The sequence below is a fragment of the Ciconia boyciana genome, chromosome 6 (assembly GCF_034638445.1).
Source record: "Ciconia boyciana chromosome 6, ASM3463844v1, whole genome shotgun sequence".
Taxonomy (NCBI): Eukaryota; Metazoa; Chordata; class Aves; order Ciconiiformes; family Ciconiidae; genus Ciconia; species Ciconia boyciana.
Window position 1 is genome coordinate 20,910,610 of NC_132939.1, and position 25,798 is coordinate 20,936,407.

The 25,798-nt window shown below is 41.3% G+C and overlaps 1 protein-coding gene across 5 annotated transcripts in view; it reads right to left on the bottom strand.

Annotated features, from left to right (window-relative positions):
* PHRF1 (PHD and ring finger domains 1) overlaps window positions 1-25,798 on the bottom strand; it is a 38,269-nt gene that overhangs the window by 9,397 nt on the left and 3,074 nt on the right. For 3 of the 5 annotated variants that reach the window (XM_072863682.1, XM_072863683.1, XM_072863686.1), the window contains exons 2-13: window positions 22,608-22,722; window positions 22,156-22,278; window positions 20,380-20,609; window positions 19,319-19,402; window positions 18,208-18,329; window positions 10,052-10,149; window positions 9,334-9,506; window positions 5,315-5,444; window positions 4,818-4,954; window positions 3,679-3,866; window positions 2,777-2,896; window positions 567-721 (exon numbers count right to left, since the gene is read on the bottom strand). In XM_072863682.1, the coding sequence (XP_072719783.1) occupies window positions 567-721; window positions 2,777-2,896; window positions 3,679-3,866; window positions 4,818-4,954; window positions 5,315-5,444; window positions 9,334-9,506; window positions 10,052-10,149; window positions 18,208-18,329; window positions 19,319-19,402; window positions 20,380-20,609; window positions 22,156-22,278; window positions 22,608-22,698 (1,651 nt within the window). In that variant the 5' untranslated portion in view covers window positions 22,699-22,722. The remainder of the gene's footprint in view (window positions 1-566; window positions 722-2,776; window positions 2,897-3,678; window positions 3,867-4,817; window positions 4,955-5,314; window positions 5,445-9,333; window positions 9,507-10,051; window positions 10,150-18,207; window positions 18,330-19,318; window positions 19,403-20,379; window positions 20,610-22,155; window positions 22,279-22,607; window positions 22,723-25,798) is intronic. The other 2 variants (XM_072863684.1, XM_072863685.1) reach the window with 2 other exon arrangements.

Consider the following 25,798-nt stretch of genomic DNA (forward strand, 5'->3'; position numbering starts at 1 on the left):
GGATGTTATAGGTACTTATTTTAAGGATAAAGCTCTAAGTTTCAATATTAAGAGATTCTTTCCAAATAATACCATGCCAAGGGAAGACACAGCTGAAGATGCTAGCACATATTCTAGAGTTCTACTTTTGCAAAGAAACTTCTTGCCAAGGTCCTCATCACAGGTCCTCTTCAAACTGAAGTACAGTTCACAGGCATGGTAGCAATGCATGACAAATGCCAGAAGAATTAGGTACTAAGATATGTCTGCTCTATCCAGTCCTCCATTTTTTATAACAAAGCATGAAACTACAGTGCAGTACTTTTGAAAGAAGAAAACTACCTATTAAAACCAAAATCCTCCAGTAACATCTCAGCTCTGCAATTAAACCAGAGACAAGTAACAATTTCAGAGCACACGTAAGAATCTCATTAGACGGATTACTGCTGGCAACTACTGAATCTATCCTACATATTCAAATGCTCAATAAGAGTATCCCTATGTTTGAAGCTATGCAGCCTGTAGGACCAGGGCAGACATAGATGAAACAAAGAGGCTAATTGCACTATGAAGTGCCAAACCCTTACCTGCCTTCTTTGCCGTCAGCGAACCATCTCTGTTGATGACCACATCCGAACTACTCATCATAAGAAAGCTCTGTCCAGACAGGATACTTCCCAACAGATCAGGCACAGGGGCAGCTTCTGCTTCTTGATCAGGACTCAAGGCAGGCACACTGCTTCTGCATGTTTCAGAGGGGTTATATTTCCTTTACTCTTACAGCACTTGTTCTATACACACACGTTACATTAAAAAGAAACCAAAATCAAGGGTATAAACAGAGGTCAGCCAGGGAAGTTCACTTGTAGTTTTGGCTTCACTAGAGTCATTCAGCCCCCATCTCCCTCCGACAAACAGAAGGTGAAGCTTTTACTGACTTCCCACAGGAACACCACACGATAGGAAAGCATGCAATCATACCAGAGACGTTTGGTAAGCAAATGCTTTTAATCTTATTTAAGAGTGGTGCTCACTGTGTTGTGTATCAAGATTAACTTTCCAGTGCATTTAAGATGCATTTTTGAAGCATCTTTGTGCTTCAAACTTCAAAAGTGCTTAAACCATTGTTCAGTACTTCAGAGATACTTTCATCCCAGCTGCATCTCTTCCCCCCACGAAATCACAATCACAAATGTATTACTCAGGCCTACACTGCTATCTAAAAAAATGGATTCAGCTTGAACCAGTGTTTAGCATCAGTCAGAATACACATAGGTGCCTACTGGTACGGTAGCTAAGAGCATGGCATAGGAGGAATTACACTGAAAAACAGCAGCAATGCTCCCACACACAGGACAACACAAACACGCCCCTTTATGCATTACTCAATCTTATGAAAATGGTTTAACTTAAATTCTCTGTTCTTGAAATATGGACTGAAAAGGTTTGAGTGTTTTTGGTGTTGGGGTGTGGCTTTTTGTTTCTCTTTTTGTGTTGGTGGGATTTTGAGGTTTGTTCTGTTTGGGTTTAAAAAAAAAAACAAACCAAACCAAACTAAACCCAACCTTCAAAAGGGACCAACAGACTCAGCTTTTCAAGGGAGCTACATTTCATTTCTGTATGACAAAGCAAGCTTTCCAAACATAATGTACACCAAAAACCTGTAATAACATACAACAAAGACAAAATGGGAAGGCTAAAAGAATTGGCCACCTAGGCCAGACCAGGAAACTTGCTGTAGTCCAGGCAAATAAAACCTTTAGAAAAGCTGAATTTCAGCTAAACAGTTCTACCTTCTAAACAATGTGCTACTCAAGTAACTCAGAGGACATGGAAAGCTTCCTGAAAGGCTTCCTTCAGGATTGAGATGGGAAAGGTAGAGAAATATTCCAAGTTATCATAAAAATATACTATCTTAATCCTGAGAAACCAGCCTTCGCCATAAGTCAGATGTAAAGTCAGGTTTACAGTCATGTAAACCTCTCACATCTTTAATCATTTAAGCTGAGCTCCCTCCATTTCTCCTAGTCTTCAGCTCCCTCAGCCTTGCAGTTTTCTGTGACTCTGTAGTACCTGCCTCAGTCATTTTCCCCATCCCTTTTCTTCTCGTCATGCTCCTGCTCCCTGTGTCCTACCTCTCTGCATTGTGCCCTACACCCCAGTCCTGAAAACCCACTGTGGTTGTCAGGGGTTGCCACTGTGGGAGGCACCCAGCAATGTTCCCTGGTGCTGGCAGGCAGAGGGGGACACAATTTGCACACACACAGACATCTGTCAGACAGCAAAGCAACCATTAAATTGCAGGATCAAACAAAGAGTTTTCTCTCAATTTTCTGAGCGCCCACAAATGGAAGAGGAATTGGGTGAGGTGGGTATATCCCTCATCTCCTCCTCTGGATGTGCAATTAGATTCCCCAGACCTCTCAAATCAGCAAGTGGTTTTTTAAAGGTTAATGAGACTGGGATTTAAAACATACTAATGGGGTTACTAAATAATCCCAAAACAGAAAGCAAGAAGAGCCAGATTAGGGTGGAAATACCAATTTGAAATTTCAGTGCAATAGTTAGAGCTACTAGGAAAGACTAAGCATGTGTCCTTCAACATAAAAAAGGAATTATTGCATAAAATGCTGTGGTTATTTATCTACACATGTGCAGGCATGCACACACACATACTTTCAAAATACTCAGGGTAAGAAGAGTTAAACCAGGATGATCACCCAGTTTGCTCTTTAGTTAGGGTCATTATACAATTAAGAAAAATAAAATAAAATAAAATAACTTGATGGATTTTTACCTGGGAAGTCCCACAGAAATAGGTCTAGCTACAGGACGGTGAGACCTCAGTGCTGACTGGGAGAGAACTCTCCTTTTGGCACTCACTGGTGAACCTGGATTTGCTGCAACCTCTTCGTTACTGTGGGTAAAACACACACACGAACCCTGAAATTGTCTGAATGTTTTTCATGTCAGATAGATGAAGTAGATAATACTACTAGGACAGATATGGTTAGAGAGCATCTTTTGTTTTATTATGATTAAAAAAGATCTGTGCAATATACTTATTTTTTGTATTAAATGTGTAATTTCCTTTTATGAAAGGATAAAAAAGACTTATTCAGTGGAAAATTATATTTCACCAACAATAAATTCAAATTTATTGAAATAAATCTGCATGAAAATTTATTTTCATCCCCCTCCCCAAAATCCAAACCTTAAGAGTGACACAAACTATGGCACAGTAAGACCACAGTAAGACCACTGAATTTAAAGTGTCTGGAAAAGTGAAGATGGGAAAAGGAAAAACATGGAAAATTCCACAGGTCCACTTAATTCTGTGTGAATTCACTGTTTATTGTATACCAAATACGCTAGCTATCTTCACTTAAAATAAGTAAATAGAAAATGACTGATTAGGATCCGACTCCTTCAGATTCTAGCCTTTGAAAAACCCCATGGATCTTATTAACTGTTTTCACAAGGCTTATTATTTCAGCAAAACTCTTTAAAGAAGGCTGATTCTTTAAGAGCTCAGCAACTCGTCCAAGAAGGAAAGAACAGGCCAATGTGTTATTACGAGCTGTGTATCCAAAGCTGTCTTCAGATGCAAGATCTACACTCTGCAAAAACTCACATGTACAAACAACCCGACACTTGTGAAATTATCAGGTCCCTGATCACAATCCAGAGATATCTTACCTTTCATAAGGATCCAACTCATATGGATCTCCAAACACGGACAGAGAAGCTGCACCGATATCTGCTCTCATCAGACCAAGTGAGGGCTCTGTTGGTTTGTACATGGAAGGAATCGAGGCCCCACGCACAGGTTTACTAAGACCAAGAGTTCTTGCAATACGGGAACGAGTACTAACCTCATTTTTCACCTGCACAGATAAAGAGATTGGGTTATTTGTATGTTAGGGCAGGAACGTACCCTAGGCTTAAAGCCCCAAATTCTTCACTTAGGCCAAGCACAGTCATCAGGTTACTACCATCGGTAGCAGAAGTGGTGTGCATTTATTGCCTATATTTGTTTTAAAGCATTTATTAAACTTCTAACGATGGCCTATATGTCACTTCATACAGAGACTGCATGTATCAAGTTTAAGTGACCAGATAAGTTAAGTTCTAAAAACCTTTAATAATGCCATTCAAAACTGTCAATTCCTTATTAAAGGCTGGAGGGACAGTTCTGGCTGTAGGATGTAAACTCTAGTTAAGGTAGCTAAGGACAAAAGTCAAGCTGGTGCAGAGTATTCAGTATAGTTCACGTGAGAACACTATCCACAACTGAAAGGGATTTTGAGAGCCCTTACGGCTGATTAACTGGGTTTGCTACAACACAGACACAAACATCCATAGCTTATTAAAAAGAATAGGTGATGGCAATTTTAACTGAGCTTGCATCAGTACCAAGGAAACACTACAGCTGTAATGGCAAGGCATAACACAAGGCATAACACAAGGCATAACACAAGGCATAACACAAGGCATAACACAAGGCATAACACAAGGCATAACACAAGGCATAACACAAGGCATAACACAAGGCATAACACAAGGCATAACACAAGCAGGACATGCTTTACAGTGTGATCCCTGCAGTTCAGGTAACAGGGTTTGTCAGCAAACCCAGTAGGCCTGCCTGGAAGTTGCAATTCATTTCCACGTACAGCATCTTTCTGGAGTACACTGGACACATCCTGCACATACTCCCACCAGAAAAAGGTTCTCTGCTATCATCGTAAGACAGTATTTTTTCCATTGAATCCCATGTTATAGTGCTTTTACAGATGGCTGAAAAATGGCAGATACTGACACTAACAGAAACGCACATGTGATCTTACTCTCATCTTTTTCCCCCTTCTCTTCTTCAGACGCTTGCATCTCTTCATCTGTGTCCCTGAACTCTTCTTCCCAGCAGAAGATTTTGTCTGAGTTCTTTTTTTGCCTCCTACTTTCTTCCTCCTACCTGATGGGACAAAAGACAACCAAGTATCTGGCTAAGTTCTGGCACAGCATTTTTACCCTGTACTCCCCTCTCCATTCCCACATGGCACACAAAGCAGATCAAAGAGACCTACAGTGTGCTGCAACAGTATAAAACAGCAGAGCAGAAAAAGTGAAATCATTAGGATTTATTTAAAAGCAACCTTCAAGACACTTCTGGGCAGAGGCGGTATGGGAAAATAAAAAAATGTTGTATACTTCTGTAGCTGCACAGGTGTGGCAGCATACAGCTGACCCAGAGTATTTTGTATGATTCAGGCTTATCTTCCTAAAGCTTTTATTCTTGCAGATGGGTGCCACAGAAGGTGTCCGATGCCCTTACCTGTTTTTCTCTTCTGCCTAGTAGGAGCCCGTGGTGTAAGAGGACGCTGGTAGATGGCTGTGTTTAGGCCTGCTACAACTGCCTCAATTGTTTCATCCAGAAGAGAGGACATGAGGTACCTTGGCACATGCTGCATGGGGAATTAGAAGTTACATGATACAGGTCAGGAACAAGTTAGTTATGAAATTGATGCATTTGATGAAAAATGGATTTGAGATTCAAATGAGAAGCACTCGTGTCACCAAGCTGCCAGTTAAGCAATTATGTCACCTTTCTCACCTATTGACTGTCATATTAACCTTGCTTTTCAGCCTCCCTCAGTATTACAAGCCATGGCTAGCCTAACTCTGACTCTTTAAATGAGAGCAATCCCCGAAACTGACATTTTCTCAATGAAAAAGTTCACTTAAGAACTTTCTCAAATCCACCTAACTGACATCTGGCTCATCACACAGCAAAGCGCAATGAGCAAAGACTGAAAAGCCAACACAGTACAGGTCCCCTGTCTTAAACTCCTCATTCTTTAGGTCAGATTTACCTAATGCTGTGAAACATGTCCAGAGGCAGCATTTCAAACACACATCTCAGAGAACTCACTGAAATGGCAGGTGTGAGTCCTCCTCCAGAGCATCACTTAATTGCAATAAGTAGGGGGCTGCTCCTACAAGGTTCAAATTTCTCTTCCTCTCTATACTCAAGGGTCAACCACATTTAAACACACACATTTGAAGCATATGGATTCTGAACCACCAGGTTTGTTTCTTCCTGCAGTTGGAAAGACATTAACAGCAGGCTTCTCTCAACAGCTATGTTAAGCTGGCCATGCCCACACCAACCATATTCCTAAAATGTCAGTCATAGAATGATTGGAAGGGGTTGGGTCGGAACTGGGTTGGAAGGGACCTTTAAAGATCATCTAGTCCAACCCCCCTGCCATGAGCAGGGACATCTTCCCTACCCCCTCTCCTTTCTTCAAGCAACTACAATGCATCAAGAATTGATAAAGCTTCATATGAGCGTAGCAGATGAAAAGATGCCTCTGATGTTACAGATTATTCACTGTGCTTACTTTCTACCAGAGCATATGCATCAGATCCTCGTACATTTACGAAATGTATACGTGGCACAAAAACTAGAGGAGAATGACTTTACAAGTATCTTGCAGTGGCAAAGAAGCTTCAAACTGCAAAATGTTTGAAAACAGAATATACCAACAGAAATATATGCTTCAATTCATCTCACTATGGAAGTAATTTTGCCAGGCTTCTCTGTTAGCATCACTAATGCATGCTCCAAACTATTTTACTGAGCTATTTTTATTAGAATGCCAGTGTTTAAGTATCATGGGTACCAATAAATACTACATAAGGTTCTCTGATTTGGAGGAGAACAGGATGGAGTAAGGAAAGCCCTGTACATTAGCCTTAAAATATTTATTTTTCTAGAATGACCTAAAATAGTGTATCTAGTTAAACACAACTAGTTTAGGCACCTACAGAACAACAGATGAATTACAAAACAAACTGCCTCCCTGAATACTAAAGCTTTCCAAGGATCTGAAATCAGCATCTCTCTATGCTTTGAGGACAACAGCTTACACACTCCTTAACCAGTGGAATTAAGCTTCAGACAGCTCAAGGTACGAGCTAGAATAAGATGCACTTTTATTCAGAGACAAAGGGACTACGTAGTAGTGCCTTCCTAGGTATAGTTTGTAATAATCTCCACAGACTGAGAAGTGGAGCTAGTAATGGCTTCTTAAATGGGAAGTATTGGGCTCCCAGACTTACGTTACTATGCAATGGTAAAGTCCCTAGGCACCACGTCTCTCATCTGCAGGAGACAGCTACACACTATTTTTAAAAACAGAGGTAGGGAAAGAAAGAAAAGCACCAGCAGTTACCTTGCACAGCCTTTCACCTCAAATAACACTCTTCTACAGTTATTTTTTTCAAGATATAGCCCTGACAAGTCAGATGTAATTGCTTAACAACAACGCATCAAATCATTCATCAAGTTTTTATATTTTATTAATTCTTCCAAAGTTGAAATTAAAAGGCCGGGTTTGGAGACAGGGCAGTTGGTAGCCAAATAAGATCACCTCCACCATGGAGGACATAATGAATTGAAGGACTGCTAAAGCACTCTGGGAAGTCCTTAAATCAAGGGAAAAAAACACGATAAAAACTTAAGCTGAACTAGATCTTAGTTCATAGCACCTATTTCAAACTGTACTTACTGCTGTAATTCAGATCATTTGGGATTTGCTACAAATTTCTCTCCTCCTGCTTACAATGATTTTGATGAGAAATTTAACAGGTAAACTCTGGGGAGCTAATTAACAGTAGACTGTTCTTTCCAACCAGCAGGAAGGTAAGATAATGGAAAACTTCCACTTTTCCCCCCAGATTTTGGCATTTTGTTTTGTTTCCCTTAAGCCTGTCTTTATTTACCTTTATTTCTTCTGCCTGAAGTTACAGAATATAGAAGTGTAGCTCATGAAGTTGAGGCACTTCACAATCTCAAGTGCATTTCCTTTTTCTTTCTCACCTGACCTTTACAACTGGATTACAAGGGAAAGCTTAATCTGCCAGACCTTCTACCTCCAACTCAGTCTTTTCCCAGTCTGCACTTCACACTCCAAGGAAATCCTTTACAGCAGACCCAACCTGAAATCCACAGCCAACTGACCAACTGGAAGTAGTATTTAGGTTTTATCCACTCTTCTCCCTCTTTTCTACATTTTCTTGTCTGTGGAAAAATACTGACTTAATACAATCAAAATGGCATGTTATTGTCAGATGAAACCAAGTTTATTTTCATAGAATTATGGAGTAATTCAGGTTGGACAGGGTCTTGGGGTGTCCCTCAAAAGGGTCTGACCTTTCTGTTCACTGGTCAACACTGAATTCAGACCCGGTTGGTTAGGCCTTTCTTCAGGTGGGTGCTGAAAGCCACCAAAGACAGAGATTTCAAAAACTGTCTAAGCAACCTATTCCCATGGTTGACCATCCCCAGGCAAAAAACAATTTTCCTTATGTCAAGTCAGATCCTCCTCTTCCTTTCTAAAGTTGTAGGCTTTCACACATTTCTACCAAATTCAACAGCAGCATTAATGAAGAACCAATTAACATATCACTAGTCCCATGGAGGTTATTTACAGGCTCTGCTTCCACACTAAGTCACCATATGCTCCTGTGCAACTTAAGGCTTTTTACATCTATGCAAGTGACAGGTAGAGTGCTTTGGCTAAAGCCAGAGCAAAAAGCAGGCAGGAGATCCCCAAGTCTGAAAGTTCTCAGTTTGCAGCATACTAATTGTTACCTAAAGGATTGTAATTATCCCAGCCAATAGAAACATCCAGAAACATCTCAGCTGCAGTCATCTTCAGTAAACAGTTCCATGAGTAAAGGATTTGAGGGACCTTGGGTGTTTGGGATACTTTCTTGCACAGATTCTTGATACCTGTTAATGTGGTTGAACTCACACTGCCACATCACTGAGGACACTAGCATCTGGGTTTTTTCTCTTCAACAAGAGGCTGATTTTCACAAACATAGAAACCTTAAAAATATTCAATTTTTCTCTTCACTTTGGCTGAAGGTGGCCAACAGGTTCTACTGCTATAGGAAAGGGGGTAGGAGGACAAACAAGCAAATACACAAGTGTCAAATAAACATGCCCTGTCTCTGCAAAAAAGTACGCTAAAAAAGCAGAAGTGGTGCACAAACTGTGCATTAACTGCCACTGGGAATAAAAATACAATTTTGCTCACAGCTGAGGTGATAAAAACACAGATTAAGAGAGGGAGCTACTGCAGATTTCAAAATAGAGAGTCTTGATCATGTGCTGCACTCAGTTTGCACATGTTCTACATCTCAATTTAAAAGAACTCCACAACCACTAACCATTGTGCTATGGACAGTCAACACAGACAGCTGAGCTACTTAAGGGGGGGACTTATTTCAACTCTTCCACAAGGTTCTTCCAGAGGTTCATTAGCAAATAATCGTAAATACCTGAATTTGTTGCGCTGTTGTTATCCGGTTTCTGTTCACTGTTGCCCTAACTCGTTCGCTCTGCCGAGTTCTGGCTATAGCTCGGGTTCGGATGTGAGGGCGTAGCCTACTGGTGGTAGGAATAACATCAGCCACGAGGGTAGCAACCTCTTCTTCACTGACATGATCTGTATCTTGAAAGAAGAGATGCCCAGGTCACATGTCTTTCTACAGGTGAAAGCATTTCAGAATTTTGGACAAAAAAAAAAAATCAGTATTCCCTTTCTTAAACCAGTCACCTCCAAGGGCAGACATTATCCTCTCAAAAGGAAATGAGCACAGACACCACTGCTTCAGACTGTTACACAGAAAGACAATTTTCTAGGTAACAGAAATTGCTGCTACCTTGGCAATCTGAGGTCAGGATACTAATAAATTCTTTCCAATGTAATACAATGCAGTTGCACTATGGTGCTAGGCTTGCCTCAGGAAGGTTAAAGAATGCTTATAAGAAGCAGCTCCACAGGTTGTAACTAGAGGTGAAAATCTGAATAAACAAATCCTCTTATCAGTCAAGAGTTCAAGTCAACTCTTTAGGTTCAAGAGAGAATGCCTATCAAAACAATTATTTAAAACAGATAAAACCAGGGGTTAAACATCTTTTCAAAACAGCACATGCTTTGCATCATTTAAGTCAGGAGAAAATATTTACTTTGACTGGATACCACGAAACCCTTACCTGCAGCAGCACTGACACTCATGGGGGCACAGGCTGGACAGAACCATTCATCTACAGGGACTTCACTCAGAGGTGGATTAAGGCATTCCATGTGATAACTTGAGAAAAGAAAACAAGTAAAATAAAAATCAAACAATGTGCTCCTTACCAAGGTGTTGTGGTTTAGCCCCAGTTGGCAATTAAGTACCACACAGACGCTCGCTCACCCTCCCCCCCGTGGTGGGGCAGGAGAGAGAATTGGAAGAGCAAAAGTAAGAAAACCGGTGGGTTGAGATAAGAACAGTTTAATAATTGGAACAAAATAACAATAACAACAACAATAATAATTCTAATGAGAAGGAAAACAACAAGAGAGCAAGAGAGGAACAAAACCCAGGAGAAAAAAAAAAAACAGTGATACAACCTCTCACCACTGCCGACCGACGCCCAGCCAGTCCCCAAGCAGCTATAGCTACCCCCTGGCCAACTCCCTCCAGTTTATATACCAAGCATGACGTCATATGGTATGGAATAGCCCTTTGGTCAGTGTGGATCAACTATCCTGGCTGTGCCCCCTCCCAGTTTCTTGTGCACCTGGCAGAGCATGGGAAGCTGAAAGGTCCTTGACCAGTGTAAACACCACTTAGCAACAACCAAAACATCAGTGTGTTATCACTATTATTCTCATACTAAAATCCAAAACACAGCACTATACCAGCTACTAGGAAGAAAATTAACTCTATCCCAGCTGAAACCAGGACACAAGGGAAGAGAGCATTTTGCCTCTATCCACACGCTACATAAGGCAGACACATTTTCTTAAGCTTGAAACTATGGTCTATGCATCTGCTTCTACCAATCTCCAGAGAAACGATGCTACCTGATAGTTATATAAGGGTCTTCAATTCTAGATGGTATTTTGATCACTTTAGGCTCAAAAAAACCTCAGAAAAGTGAGTGTCTTTCCCTCACTGTGTGGTGCATTGCTTGCCATTTGAACCCAAGCTACAAGAAATGTGCAGAGCCAAAACTGATGGTGGCAAAGGAGAGAAGTATTGAGGTGCTGGAGAGACAGACAATCAGGAAACAACATCAGTTTCCTGCAAACCAACATAATATTAACATTACTGCTACTTATGAACATTTTATTTTGCATGACTAGACACAGGTCAACTGCAATGCCTTGTTACGTTGAATAAACGCATTGCATCCCACGTATACCCAGCATGATTAAGACAACTGGTGATAAGGATTTCCGTGCACGAGCTAGGATTAACTGCACAAGCTAGGTTGCAGAGCATTGGTCAGTCACTGACTTCATACAGCTGCTTGCAGGACTGGAGACTAACCACACTGACTTCCAAACACCATCAGACTGAGAACCATGCTTGTCCTTATCAAATCTCAAAGGGAAAGAAGAGAGCATGATGCTCCCTTAGGTAGGCCTTTTGCAATGTTCTCTACCCAACAGGCTGAGCTACTAGACTGAACAGTCTCACCAACCACTTACAGAGAAGCTACCCAGGAAAGCCTTTCAACATTACCTGACTTGGGTTCTGTAATTTATTTGTTCAATTCCATTTTCAGCATTTAAAACCCAGCCAAAGCAACATGTGTCAGTAGCACAGAATTTTTGAAGCAACTCATGTTCAAGTTACACTGCTAAAAAGCTTTAAAACAGATTTCCCAAGTAAATGAGATGCTTCCCGTGAAAACCAAATGCTTAGACCCAGTTTCATAGGCAAGGAACATGGGGAGACCACAGCCTTCAAGTAAGAGTTTCAGCTTCAAATTAGCACCATTTCTATCACCAACTTTGTTCTTTTTCTAAAAGGGGAAACCCTACTGTTATTTCTGATGTAGTACAGTGTTTAACTCTGAAATAAGTAAAGGAAAAGGAGTGAAGCTCTCTGCTTCACCTTCCCATGCCAAAATTCACTGCCTGATAACATATCAGGACGCAAGGAAAGGGAAGGAACATCCATCTGATGCTGTAATCCCATTTTATAGCAATACACAAAAACCATAGAGAGACTACAGCTGTTAATCTACCTTCCACCCATCACCCCAACTTCAGATTGCATCTTTCAAACCTGTTCCCAACCACGTTACGATAAACTCAATTTACAGCTAAACTGTCAAAAACACCAATATTATGTTTATACTAAAATATATTAATTGTCAATACAAAATGGAATATCATGTCCTTCTTGCATGAAAGGGTACACCTTAGCAGATGAGATTTTACACTCTTTCAGAGACTTAAGATGATGAAGTTGAAAAACTATGTTTGCAATAAATCATTACTTCAAAATTAGAGTAGCAAAGTATTTTCCTTCTCTGGGAAAGGAGAGTTCGTTCTCCAACTGCCAGCTACGAGGAATGAGATCATTTCCCCAAAGTAGTATTCTGACAAGTAATATTGTTAGGTTCAGGCTAAAGTCATAACAAAAGTATCTGTAGCAAGAACTTCATTACATACTTTTCAAATTATCTCTGGGAGTTCTGAAGTCACATTATGACCCACTTGACAAGCAAAGACTTTCAGCCCTTAAAACTTTGGACACCTATTGCAACAGCTATCTAGAGTCCCCTGGATAGGAAAAGAACGTCATCACACAGAAAATCATCATAACAAAACTCAATGCCAGATCTTACAGAAGAATAAGGTGATACTTGTTTTACAAAAAACCCTCAGAGTAAATTGATTTTACTCACACTTATTCTCTCAGGTTCATTTACCTGCTGCCCAGCACAGCAGGCACGTCTCCTCTGTGACTACCCCACCTTCCCACATGCCCTTGCATAATAGGTATGAGGCTCTGCAAGTAGAACCGAACAGTGATGAGAATGATGGTTCATCTAGCTTGGAGGTGTCGCTGAGGTTAAGTCAGCCTATGTTCTGCGCCAAAAGTGCTTCCATAAAGAAAAAAAGATGAGCCATTGTCATAGGAGACTCCCTTCTGAAGGGAACAGAAGGCCCAATATGCCAACCTGACCCACTTCTTAGGGAAGTCTGCTGCCTCCCTGGGGCCCAGGTTAAAGATGTGAAAAGAATGCTTCCTACCCTGGTACGGCCCTCAGATTATTATCCATTATGGATTTTTCATGTAGGCAGCGATGAAGATGCAACAAGAAGTCCGAGGGCAATCAAGAGAGACTTGGGATGACTGGTTCAGGAATCAGGAGCACAAGTAGTGTTCTCCTCTATCCTTCCAGTTGCAGGGAAGGATGAGAGAAGTAACAGGAAGAGCCAGCAGATCAATACTTGGCTCCAAGCCTGGTGTTGCCGGCAGAATTTTGGGTTTTTTCTTTGATCATGGGTCAGTTTACCTGACACCAGGCCTGCTTGCGACAGACGGGGTACACCTGTCTCAAAGGGGGAAAAAGGATCTTTGCACAGGAGTTAGCAGGGCTCACTGAAGGAGCTTTAAACTAGATTTGAAGGGGGAAAGGGATAAAACCAGGCTCACTAGAGATAAGCCTGGGGGAAGCATGCCAAAGTTTGAGGGACGGTGTGCTAGCGAGGTCCTTTGGTCTGCCATCTCAGTCAGGCAAGGAATGGAGATCCATGTGGCAGCAAAGATGCAAGGGTTATTGATGTGTTAGAAACCATGGAAGCGCCTGAGAACGGTCACGTAGGAACTAGAGCTTCTCCCCCAAAAAAGGTGGCAGGATCAATAGCCCAACTGAAGTGCATCTACACAGCATGGGCAACGAACAGGAGGAGCTGGAAGCCATTGTACAGTAGGAAAACTATGACATAGTTGCCATCATGGAAACATGGTGGGATGACTCACACAACTGGAGTGCTGCAATGGATGATTATAAACTTTTCAGAAGGGATAGGCAAGGAAGGAGAGGTGGTGGGGTAGCCCTGTATATTAGGGAGTGTTTTGATTGTCTAGATTTAATGATGGTGACAACAGGGTTGAGTGTTTATGGGTAAGAATCAGGGGGAAGGCCAAAAAGGCAGATATCATGTTGAGAATCTGTTATAGACCACCTGACCAGGATGAAGAGACAGAACTGCCAGCAGAACTGCCACCTTGGATTTCTGGAGGGCAGACTTTGGCCTGTTTAGGAGCCTGGTTGACAGAGTCCCTTGGGAGGCAGTGCTGAAGGGCAAAGGAGTTCAGGAAAGCTGGACATTCTTCAAGAAGGAAGTCTTAAAGGCGCAGGAGCGGGCTGTTACCATGTGCTGAAAGATGAGCCAGCGGGGAAGACCACTGGCCTGGCTGAACAGAGAGCTTTGGTTGGAACTCAGGAAAAAAAAAAAGGAGTTTATGACCTTTGGAAGAAGCAGCAGGCAACTCAGGAGGACTACAAGGATGTTGTGAGGTTATGCAGGGAGAAAATTAGAAGGGCCAAAGCCCAGCTAGAACTTAATCTGGCTACTGCAGTAAAAGACAATAAAAAATGTTTCTATAAATACATTGGCAACAAAAGGAGGACTAAGGAGAATTTCCATCCTTTATTGGATGCGGGGAGAAACATAGTGACAAAGGATGAGGAAAAGGCTGAGGTACTTAATGCCTTCTTTGCCTCAGTCTTTAATAGTAAGACCAGTTGTTCTCTAGGTACCCAGCCCCCTGAGCTAGGAGACAGGGAGCAGAATGAAGTCCCCATAATCCAAGGGGAAATGGTTAGTGTATGTCTAAATGTGTCTAAATGCCACACCACTTAGACTCGCACAAGTCTATGGGGCCAGATGGGATCCACCCAAGGGTACTGAGGGAGCTGGCAGAAGTGCTCCCCAAGTCACTTTCAATCATTTTTCAGCAGCCCTGCCTAACAGGGGAGGTCCCAGTTGACTAGAGGTTAACAAATGTGATGCCCATCTACAAAAAGGGCCAGAAGGAGGATACAGGGAACTACACGCCTGTCAGTCTGACCTTGGTGCCAGGGAAGGTTATGGAGATCATCTTGTGTGCCATCGCACACCATGTACAGGACAACCAGGTGAATAGGCCCAGTCAGCGTGCATTTATGAAAGGCAGGTCCTGCTTGACTAACCTGATCCCCTTCTATGACAAGGTGACCCGCTTAGTGGATGAGGGAAAGGCTGCGGATGTTGCCTACCTAGACTTTAGTAAAGCCTTTGACAGACACCGTTTCCCACAGCATTCTCCTAGAGAAACTGGCTGCTCACGGCTTGGACAGGTGTACTCTTCACTGGGTAAAAAACTGGCTGGCTGGCCGGGCCCTAAGAGTTGTGGTGAATGGAGCTAAATCCAGTCGGCGGACGGTCACAAGCGGTGCTCCCCAGGGCTCTGTGTTGGGGCCAGTTCTGTTTAATATCTTTATCAATGATCTGGATGAGGGGATTGAGTGCATCCTCAGTAAGTTTGCACACGACACCAAGTTGGGCGGGAGTGTCGATCTGCTTGAAGGTAGGAAGGCTCTACAGAGGGACCTGGACAGGCTGGATTGATGGGCTGGGGCCAATTGTATGAGGTTCAACAAGGCCAAGTGCAAGGTCCTGCACTTGGGCCACAGCAACCCCATGCAATGCTACAGGCTTGGGGAAGAGTGCCTGGAAAGCTGCCTGGCGGAAAAGGACCTTGGGGTGTTGGTTGACAGCCGCCTGAATATGAGCCAGCAGTGTGCCCAGGGGGCCAAGAAGGCCAATGGCATCCTGGCTTGTATCAGAAATAGCGTGGCCAGCAGGAGTAGGGAAGTGATTGTTCCCCTGTACTCAGCACTGGTGAGGCTGCACCTCGAATACTGTGTTCAGTTTTGGGCCCCTCACTACAAGAGAGACATTGAGGTGCTGGAGCATGTCCAGAGAAGGGCAATGAAGCTGGTGAAGGGTCTAGAGAACAAGTCTTATGAGGAGTGGCTGAGGGAACTGGGGCTGTTTAGTCTGGAAAAGAGGAGGCTCAGGGGAGACATTATCACTCTCTACAACCACCTGAAAGGAGGCTGTAGCAAGGTGGGCGTCAGTCTCTTCTCCAGGTAACAAGCAATAGGATGACAGGAAACGGCCTCAAGTTATGCAAGGGGAGGTTTAGATTGGATATTAGGAAAAATTTCTTCACCAAAAAGGTTGTCAGGCATTGGAACAGGCTGCCCAGGGAAGTGGTTGAGTCACCATGCCTGGGGGTATTCAAAAGACATTTGGATTAGGTGCTTATGGACATGGTGTAGTGGTGGACTTGGCAGTGCTAAGTTATACAGTTGGACTTGATGATCTTAAAGGTCTTTTCCAACCTAAACAATTCTATGATTCCATACTTGCACTCTTGTACCCACCCACAAGCACAAAGACTCTGTGTGCCCAAGTGGTCTAGCCAGGATTATTTGTGTGCAACACAGAGAGCAAGAGACACTGGCCATCAAGCCCTCAATACGTCTTGGGCTCTGTGACTGGCAGCGAAGAACTGATTTCGGACTTCTTTCTTGCACCTTTAAGGAATGAATGGATGCTTTTGGGGACCTTCTGCCTTGTTATTTTGTCTCAGTCCTCACAAACAATAAGAAAAATTAGATCTATGAAATTAAGGAATTTTAGTCATGGATGTAGCCCTGTTCTTCATCTTCTTGACACCTATCTCTATATCAGAGTTAGTCTCTTCTTGCTAGTTGGTAACCTGAATGAAGTCACACACTAATGTGTCAACACCAGTGATGCAATTAACACTTTTTCTACTGTTTGTTCAAGTGTCTAGACACACGCACTTTTGTATTTATACCAATCTTAATGCTATTGTTACACAGTTCAGAAAGTTAGGTTGTCACATTCCAACAAGTCTTACCTGAAAATGGTTTCAATGAAAAAAGATTTGATTACTTAAACCATAACTTAAATTCATAAGACAGTAGCATTATACCACACAGTTTAAACATTGTGGAAAGTCACATCTAGCTAAAAGCAATGGAAAGACAGGATGATTCCATTGGCTTTAGAATTGCTGGCAAAAATAACTGATGAAATTTGCACTCCAGTGTCAGATCAGAGAGAGAATGTAGAGGAATAAAACTAGGATTTGAAGCAAGCTATTCTACATTTTTCTAGAGTTAATCTCAGCCATGGAGAGCTAGTGGAGACTGCAAGTTCTTTCTTCAGGAAGAGCTTCCTGACATGCTAACTTTAGAAGTCAAACATTTATAAAGAACTTATTTTAGGAAAATAAGATAAAAATCAAAAACTGTATTAGACTTGGGGGTGGACGGGACATCAGAGGAACTACTGAGATACCACAAAGGAAAATCTGAAGCAATACCCTTAGTTCAGATAAGGCTTATAAAAGTTCAGGAAGAACTGAAAGACATGACTTCAGATAAGACCTATGAAACACTGGTTTTGGTTAAGTATTTTAAACGCAGTGTTCTGATGACATGCTTAATATTTAGCACTCTTGATTTTGTCTCTTCTCCAGAAGGTGAATCAGTGTATATGGACACTACAGAACAGAGACAAAACTAGACTTACCAGATGTCTAGTTAGCTTGCTAGAAGTCATTTTTGAGATATTATTTCACATATTAATTGCAAGAAAGTATCTCTCTTTGTTCAATGGGTAACTTTTGACAAACTGACAATGCTGCAAGACTGATTAAACAGTGTAAGAGCTTTAAATTCTACAAAAGACTGTAGGCCCCAAGTTGTGTTCAAGTATCTTGACGCCTCTACTTAAGCACTTATTTTATTAATCAAGGAGGGGAAAAAAAACGTTAGGCAGAGACAGAAATAACCAAGATTAAGGGAATCATTTAATAGCTGTGGCTATAAAGACCTCAAAATTTCACGAAACTGAATCTTAAGCACTTCTCCCGCACAGCACTAATGCCCAGTCATTTGGGACAAGTCACGCACCCTCTCAAGGAGACATACAGGATATATGTTTTTTACCCTCCATGCACCCAGATGTTGCATGGATGAGCACAAACATCTTCATCACTTGAAGGTATGGTCACCTGTTTTGGTGGTCTGCAGCACTGACATGTGCAGGACTCTCCATACATACACTGCTACATGACCAGAAAAGGATTCATCACATCATGGGGATGTCCGCACTATAAGCACATGGATAGAAGTCTGGCCACATGATAAGCCTGAAGAGAGCAGCAAGGGGCAGCCTACAGACCAGATAGTGCCTGTGGACCAAATACTGGCCAGCCCTGCAGTGCCATCTACAATCATGCAGGTGCTACATTCATTTCAACCTTTCTTACCCTGCATCACAGCCATCACACAGCAGCAGGCGATCCTCATGGTCGCTTCTGCCACACACCTCACAGAAGGTTGGATCATCCTCTCCATCATTACCCTGAGTTTTCGTGTTCTCAACAGGAATCTAAAATAAAAGAGGGATTCACATTTTATGCAGAATATGGCACTTTTTAAAATCCATTGTCACATTAACAGTACCTGCAGGAAAATCTAAAAGTGAATGAACCAAAATGGCTGTTACATACCAGAACCTTCATTTAGGTCATTCAACACATCTAGGACATGATCAAATGCTTGAAAACATCTACTGAACTTGTCTACTGTCAGACACCAACAACTATAGAAAACTGCATTTTAAGAACAGGCGAAACCAAAATTCCCAAATAAGATCCAAAGTAGTCAAATAAACAAAAAAAAACCCAAAACAAGACAGCAAACTTAGATTTTTTTACCTCTAAACATATGATTTAAAAGTTAATTTGCACTTCTGTTAAAATGCAAACACTTAATAATAAACCATCAGTTTATGAAAACAGAGCATCAAACTCCTAAATGTCCCCTGAAAACCAACATGTTTCTGATATTAATAAAGAGCAATGACAGCTCTCCAATATTCTTTTGTGAGAGGCTACTAGCACAGTCAACCTATGCCTTTAATAGCTTTACTATTGCCTTATGTCTCTCTCCCCTTACAAACCCAACTGCTACACAGTATAGCTGGTAGCAAGACATAAGGAAGAGATTATGTATAACCCAGGTTATTCCTATTCATATTATATCAGCACTTGCAGTATGCAGGACATTTTCCCCATGTGGACAGGCTTATCAATGCAGAACAGCTTAGAGTCAAATGTCCATTATGCAAAAGAGGCAGTTATGAAAACCACCCTTTTGCTATCAGAAATGATGCCACACTTCAATCCACACACAATACTGCAGGAAACATGGTAAAGGAGGAAGAAAAATTGTAACTTCCTTAAAAGGTAATCTCAAAATAGGAAAGAAATAATTCATCCAAATACCAAATATCAGATAAACATGATAGAAGCGTAAACCTTTGCATGGCTATTTTGTGGCAATTGGCCTTGTTGTCTGCTACAGTAGAAAGCTTACCTTTTTTAAGATTTTACCACCAAAATGTGCCCGAATGCTAATGTACTTAAAGAGGATTCGATCCACTGGACAGGAGTTTGCATTCTAGAAAGAAAAACAAAAATGTTTCCCCATACAGTTAATAAGCACATCTCTCTATTCAATTTTTAAGAAGGAAATCTTCAATTATTAATGTAATAAGCATTAAATTAATGTAGTAATCATTTTAACAGCTACTGGTCTTGACATTTTAAGTACTTAAATCTGACTTATCTGGTTTACAAACAACCTATTGTATCAGAGGAAACATGCATTTTTAGAAAAGCATTTATTATACCAAAGTCATTTAATTATTATTCAATTCCCAAGGCAACATCAAAGTTCTTTCAAACATTGCCTTGAAATAGTGCTCACGTTTTAGGGTATTTTCTTTCTTTTGGACAAATGAGCAACTGGAAATTGCTTACAAATATATTCAGTAAGACTGATTTTTTTTTTTTAATTTAATTACCACTGGTACTGCTGCACACACAGTAAGTTTTGTTGTAATTCTCACCCTGGATTATGATTATGGGAACTACACAGTTAGGTGGCAAGGAACTCTGACTGAAAACTGAATTCAGAGCAAACTGCTGATTTAGTCAGTATTCTTTTATATCTTTTCTATGTTTAAATGTTCACTGTCTCAACAGACCCCCATCCAACAGCCACAACACAGAATTCAACAAGAGATAAACATAGATATACAGAGAAATATATACATACACACAGAGAGAAAACCAGTATTACTGGTGTCTTGATTGAAAAAAAGAATGTTAAATGCCTAGAAACACACTTACTTATGACATTACAGCTTTCAGAGAACAGAACAAATCAGGATGGGTACAAGAAAAACAGATCCACACTTCACAAACATGAATCCTGCCAAATAGAGCAGTAACCCAAGTCTGAGTAAAAAAGCTCAAGAAAGAAAATATTTAGATTACAGTGTTTTATACTTATTATAGCAGAACAGCATGATCAGAGGGGAGAGAGCAGAGCACACCAGAAGGCCACAGGACATCAGGGACAAAACAGCTCACCTTCGACCACTCCATGATGCAGTCCAAACAGAAGTAATGGGAACAGTTCTCAGGAGTCCCAACAGCCTGATCCCTAAATGTGTTGAGGCAAATGGGGCAGTTTTCACCATCCTCATCAGAGGAAACGCTCGCTCTGTTTATGTGTGGCTCTAATTTCAGAGAATCAGTCATTCCCCCCACAGCAGCCTCAGCTTCTTCCTCCTCTTGCTCTTCTTCCTCATCTTCACAATCTTAAAAAGTGAGAGACGAAAAACAACTCTTGTGTGCTGCAGGACTTCAGCAGTGATGGCAGAGGGGGTGGGCAGAGGATGGGGTACCAGTTCACAGGAAATTCCAAGTAAGCATATTTTATGGGGCTGCAAGGGCGAAGCACAGCCTCCCCAGTTGGAGGCAATAATTTTTGCTGTTTTCTTTTTTCCTAAATCCCTTCACTAAAAAGCAATGGATTATTCTGGTGAAAAAGAAAGCCTGATAACGTGACTAGTCTTGCAAGAAATTAAAAGGACAGACAGCAGAAAAACAACAGATTATCAAAACAACAAGAGAGTAGGATATGTCAGGCTACCACTGAACACTAAAGTTAGAAAATAAAGTTATAATAAAGTTATCATGTATCCAACTTTTTTTTTTTTCCCCAACAGACACTCCAGAGGACAAGAAGCAGCAATACACTAACCTGCAGAAGAGCAGATTAAAGATTTCACCAGTAAATCATGAATTTGAGAGTCAAGGGATCTGGGTGCCTAGCTGGAGACTGCTTAAAGAAGCTCAGTTTTGAGTAAAATTAATTTTAAACACTCAGCACACACTGTTGAAAGGTGTTTTTATTTTTAGTACAAAATACAGAGACGTGTGTTACTCTTTCCCTAAAACCTGTGAATTAAGTTGGCATTTTCAAGAAGCAGCGAAAAGTCACCTAAAAACCACTCTCACCTATTTTGGTGGGGGTTGGTTTGTTGGTTTGGTTGGTTGGGGGGGTGGCAGCTGCTGTTGTTTTGTGGATTTTTTTTTTTTAATAATGAAAATGGGGCCCTTGCCTTTTGTCTTTTCTATTGAATTCTCCTGTATGGACATAGCAGAGAATACTCTAAATGCTGGATTAATAAAGCTTTTTGGCACCTAGCGTCAACTTTTTACCCTGTGTTCAAATCGGTCTAACTAGTAACTCATAAAACTGTGCTCTTGCCTTCCCAACAAGCTTTAAGATGTGATAAAAACTCTATTTTTGTCTATCCAAATAATAATTTGAGTGCAGCAGTTTCAGAAGCACATGCATCATAGAGTACATTTTCAGTAAAATTAACAAATCCAAGTAACATCCACACTCCTTTTTCAAATAAAAATTAGTCAAGTCTTCTTCCCTCCTCCCCAGGCTTAAGAGCAATAGTAATTTATTTCCAAAACTCCCCATCACAACATTCACTTTAGAGCCCCATGCCAAAGCAAACAAACAAGCATGCTTTTCATAAGTGAAAAAATAGCATGAGCCATTGTGGCAATTTTGACTTTTTTCTACTCATGCTGAGGCAGAGTTCACTCCTACTGACTATAACTACACCACTTTGGCTAGTGGATAGTCTTCAAACATACAAATGCTTTAAAAACTTAGAAATTGGGGAATATTGTTTTTTTATTACTGTACGATTTGGCCATCGGCCTGACACAGCAGCAACTATGGATTTACATTTCATGGTTAATTTCTGGAGGAAAAGCTTTCATGCCACTCTTCCTCCAATTATAAAAAAAATGCCTGTTAACGCACATTAACAGACCTACCTTCTAATTCTTCATCTTCACTTTCTTCTTTGTCCTCCTCACCTCCCTCTTCCTCAGTGTCATCTTCTTCCTCCTCACTTCCGGTATCATCTTCTGAATCACAGCTATTTCCACCATTGCTTTCTTAAAAAGAAAAGAGAAGAAGAGAGGAAATATCTATTGATGCAGGCAGGCAGAACAGCGAGGGACACACCAGAACTCCTGCTCAGGATGTTATATATGAAGTGAAAACCCAGATTTCCTCAGTGGTATCGAAGCTGCCTGTTGCTGTGAAACTCAAAGGAAGCATGCCAGCAGTTTGAGATACAGAATTTAGGAAGCAAACAGAAAAAATTATCAGGGAAAAAGAAATAAATGGTCACAAATATATCCATATTTCTCTTTGGAGGTTAAACCAATAGGTGCTCCAACCTAGAACTATAAATGTCCACATGCAGAGAGGCTGCATTTACCTGTTTCACTGAGGAGCGCGAGACTCTGTCTTTTGCCCTTGCCTAGTGCAGCATTCTTGTTTATCAGTTCATCCTGGCTGTCATCATCCATGGCAGGACATTGGGAATCCGCTCCCTGAAAGAAGGCAGACTTCTGTGAGGCAGTGCACCACCTATGCAAGCAGAGCAGACGTCAGCCCAGCAAAGAGCATCCAACACATCTGCAGAGACGTGAACAGTAGAAGGGATATCGCTCTACAGCAAAGGCTCCTCGCATCATTGATTGGTTTTCCCAGTTTCAAGTCAGAGGTGGCTACAGGTAAGCAGTTATCATTAAATGAAGTTTCACATCCCTACTGAGCTAGATGAAACCAGCTGCTTGTGAAACTCAGTTTAGGTGAAAGATTCAGCTTTATCTTGGGCTCCTGGATGACAGAAAAAGGTATAACCAGAATTCCCAACTGAAAATAGGAATAGAAAACCATCCTGTGGACTAGCAATAAAACACAGAACTGAAGGGGACCAGAGGCCCTTTGAACAATGCCTAACAGGATGACAGTAGGTGTTTCAAATCAAAATACTCTATCTTGCTCAACTGAAAAGAAACAAGAAGAAAGATTACATATTTTAGGTCTGTTTAAAAAAAGGCCTTTTCATAGCTCTGTCACGAAATAGAGAAGTCTCAGACCTCACAACCATTATTCCACAGAAAGGAGGAGACTTGATTTGGTGCATATTAATGCAATCACATTAATTGCTGTGCATGAGCACAGACTGGCAATAAAACTGACAGATACTGAGAGATGTCTCATGATCCAAATTCATAATGACAATCAAACCAGAGCTTTTAATATATAATGCTACAAAGCATTAAGAAAGACAGATCCCTGCAAGCTTCTACAAGCAAGTCATGGAAAAATATAATTAATTGATACTTATAAAGCTAGATGTTATATCTCAATAAAAAAAAAAAATTGGATTCTTCTACAAGTGTGGCAAAGAAGTTTCAATTGGGTGCTCTTCTCTCACTCTCCCTGCTCTGCATGACGTATCTTGCATATCAGAGAATTTTTGGAACAAAACTTTGTTTTATTCAAGTACTCTTGATGTGTATCTTTACTTGCACACTGCCTTTTTGAGGCACATAGCACAGCTCTGCACTTAAGAGCCTTAAAAAAGTAGGCTTTGCTAAACCAGACTAAACTGCAAATGGAGTCTTCAGTGGTCAGGGGGAAAAAAAAAAAGCTGAAAAGAAAAAAGATCGAGCTTCAACACAACCAAGTTCTTGGTAAAGATTTCTCCTAACTTCAGTAAGAATCTTGCCTAAATAGAGGTTTAAACTTTTAGCTAAATTTGTGGCTGTTACCAGGAATGTGTGTTAAAAATTTATGTTGGCTGAAAACATGCAGACTCATCAAAAGCCAGTCACTCCATGATGTAACTGAAAAAAAAAGTCGAAGAAACACTAGGAATTTCTCAAGTTTCAGCAGTACGTATGTATGAATTATTCAAACTGCAACTCAGTTATATAATATGCTCCCAAAAGCTACGTTAGCTACAGCAATGCAAAATTTGTGGTGACGTTACAGACAGGATACATAAGGGCAGAGACTGGCAGCACCAGTCCCGTAGCAGGGCAGCAGCAGGCATATTTGTTATGTAGGTAGCAGGAATTTACATAGTGTATTTAGACTTCATGCAGAACCTCTGCCTGTATCACTTCCCCATTGGCAGATTGTGGGAATACAGTGGGTTCCTGCTGACCCATCACTGCCACATCCAGCCAGCTATGGCACTCCCGAGCCACTGAGGACGACGGAGGCCAACCAAAGCCACCGCGGGGGTAAAACTGTGGATAAGCCTCCAGATCGCTACCACAATGACCTTCATTCCCCTGCTCCCTAGTTATCCTGAAAGCACAGCAACAAGCGCAGTGAGGAAACGATCTTTTAATTTTTAAAAGTGATTCCCACAAACCACAGTTCTGACCAACGTATACTTAACTACATTTCCAAACAGCATTTCTTCACTGCTGTAGAATAAAACTACCACCCATGCTATTTTCACCCTGCTACCCCACGGAAAGATATCCTTTAAGCACAGAGGCAAACAAATCAGCACTTGTGACTTGACAATCTAAATTGACATATTTATGCTGCAAATGCAAGCCTGTACTTTGCTCAGAGGCAAAACTCAGAGTTAAGGAAAATCTGGTATCGCAGCAAACAATCAAGTCTTCAAATCTTGTCAGTAAAAAAAAGTTTGTGTTGTGGATAGTTGGGAATAGACAAGGAGAAACCAAGCGAGATGAAGTGAATTTGAGATTTTAAGCATACCGCAAATCTTACTTTACAAACAACCTTTTCCAAACTGGGCAGCTGCTCTTAAGGAAAAAAGAAGGAAACCAAAGTTGACTATACACCTAATATGAGAGCTTGTTCTCCTATTTTTTAAGAACAATAAACAGCATTTCCAAGGTTTTTTTTCCTTATGGGAGACACTTTAAACAAATTACCACTGTGAAACACAAACACATTCACCATACACTTCAGAGAGCTCACCCACCTGTACAAAAGCCCAGCTTTGGGTCCAGCACTTACCACATCAGAATTTTTTTTTTTTAACACCGCTGCCCCCCCAGCCGGAACCGGCAGATACAAAATAGATAGGAAGCATTTTTGTTACTATTAAGTAAACCAAGAAGTTTGGTTAAGAAGGAGATTGTAGTCATCCCTCTAAGACAAACCTTAACTATGCACTTCTGCAACATAAAAGCCCAGACTGCTAAAGAGCAACCAGTTATCCCTGAAAGCCATTTGACTGAGGCAACTACAGCTGCTTTCAGTTTTGGGGGTGCCAAGGACCTGCCCTCACTGCTGTACCCAACCCCTCGCTGCTTGCTCACTTGGAAAATCCCATGGTGTGCAGTACTCTGCACACAGCCCTTCAGCAGCAGAGGCTCTCACATCCGCCAATCCTCTCTTCTGCATCCTACTTTGAAGACTCTATTCAGAGTAATTTAGGATGCATCCCCAGCAGGCAGCTCACAAACGCAGATGCAGGGTAACCTGGCCAGAGATCCCTTGTCTTTGGACTCAATACTACTAACGCAAGGCATCACCACTTACAGCAAAACCCATTTCAATTCCCTGGGCAGGTGCATCGTTCACACATTTGCAGTCTGCACACAGCACATCCAGTATTTGAATTAC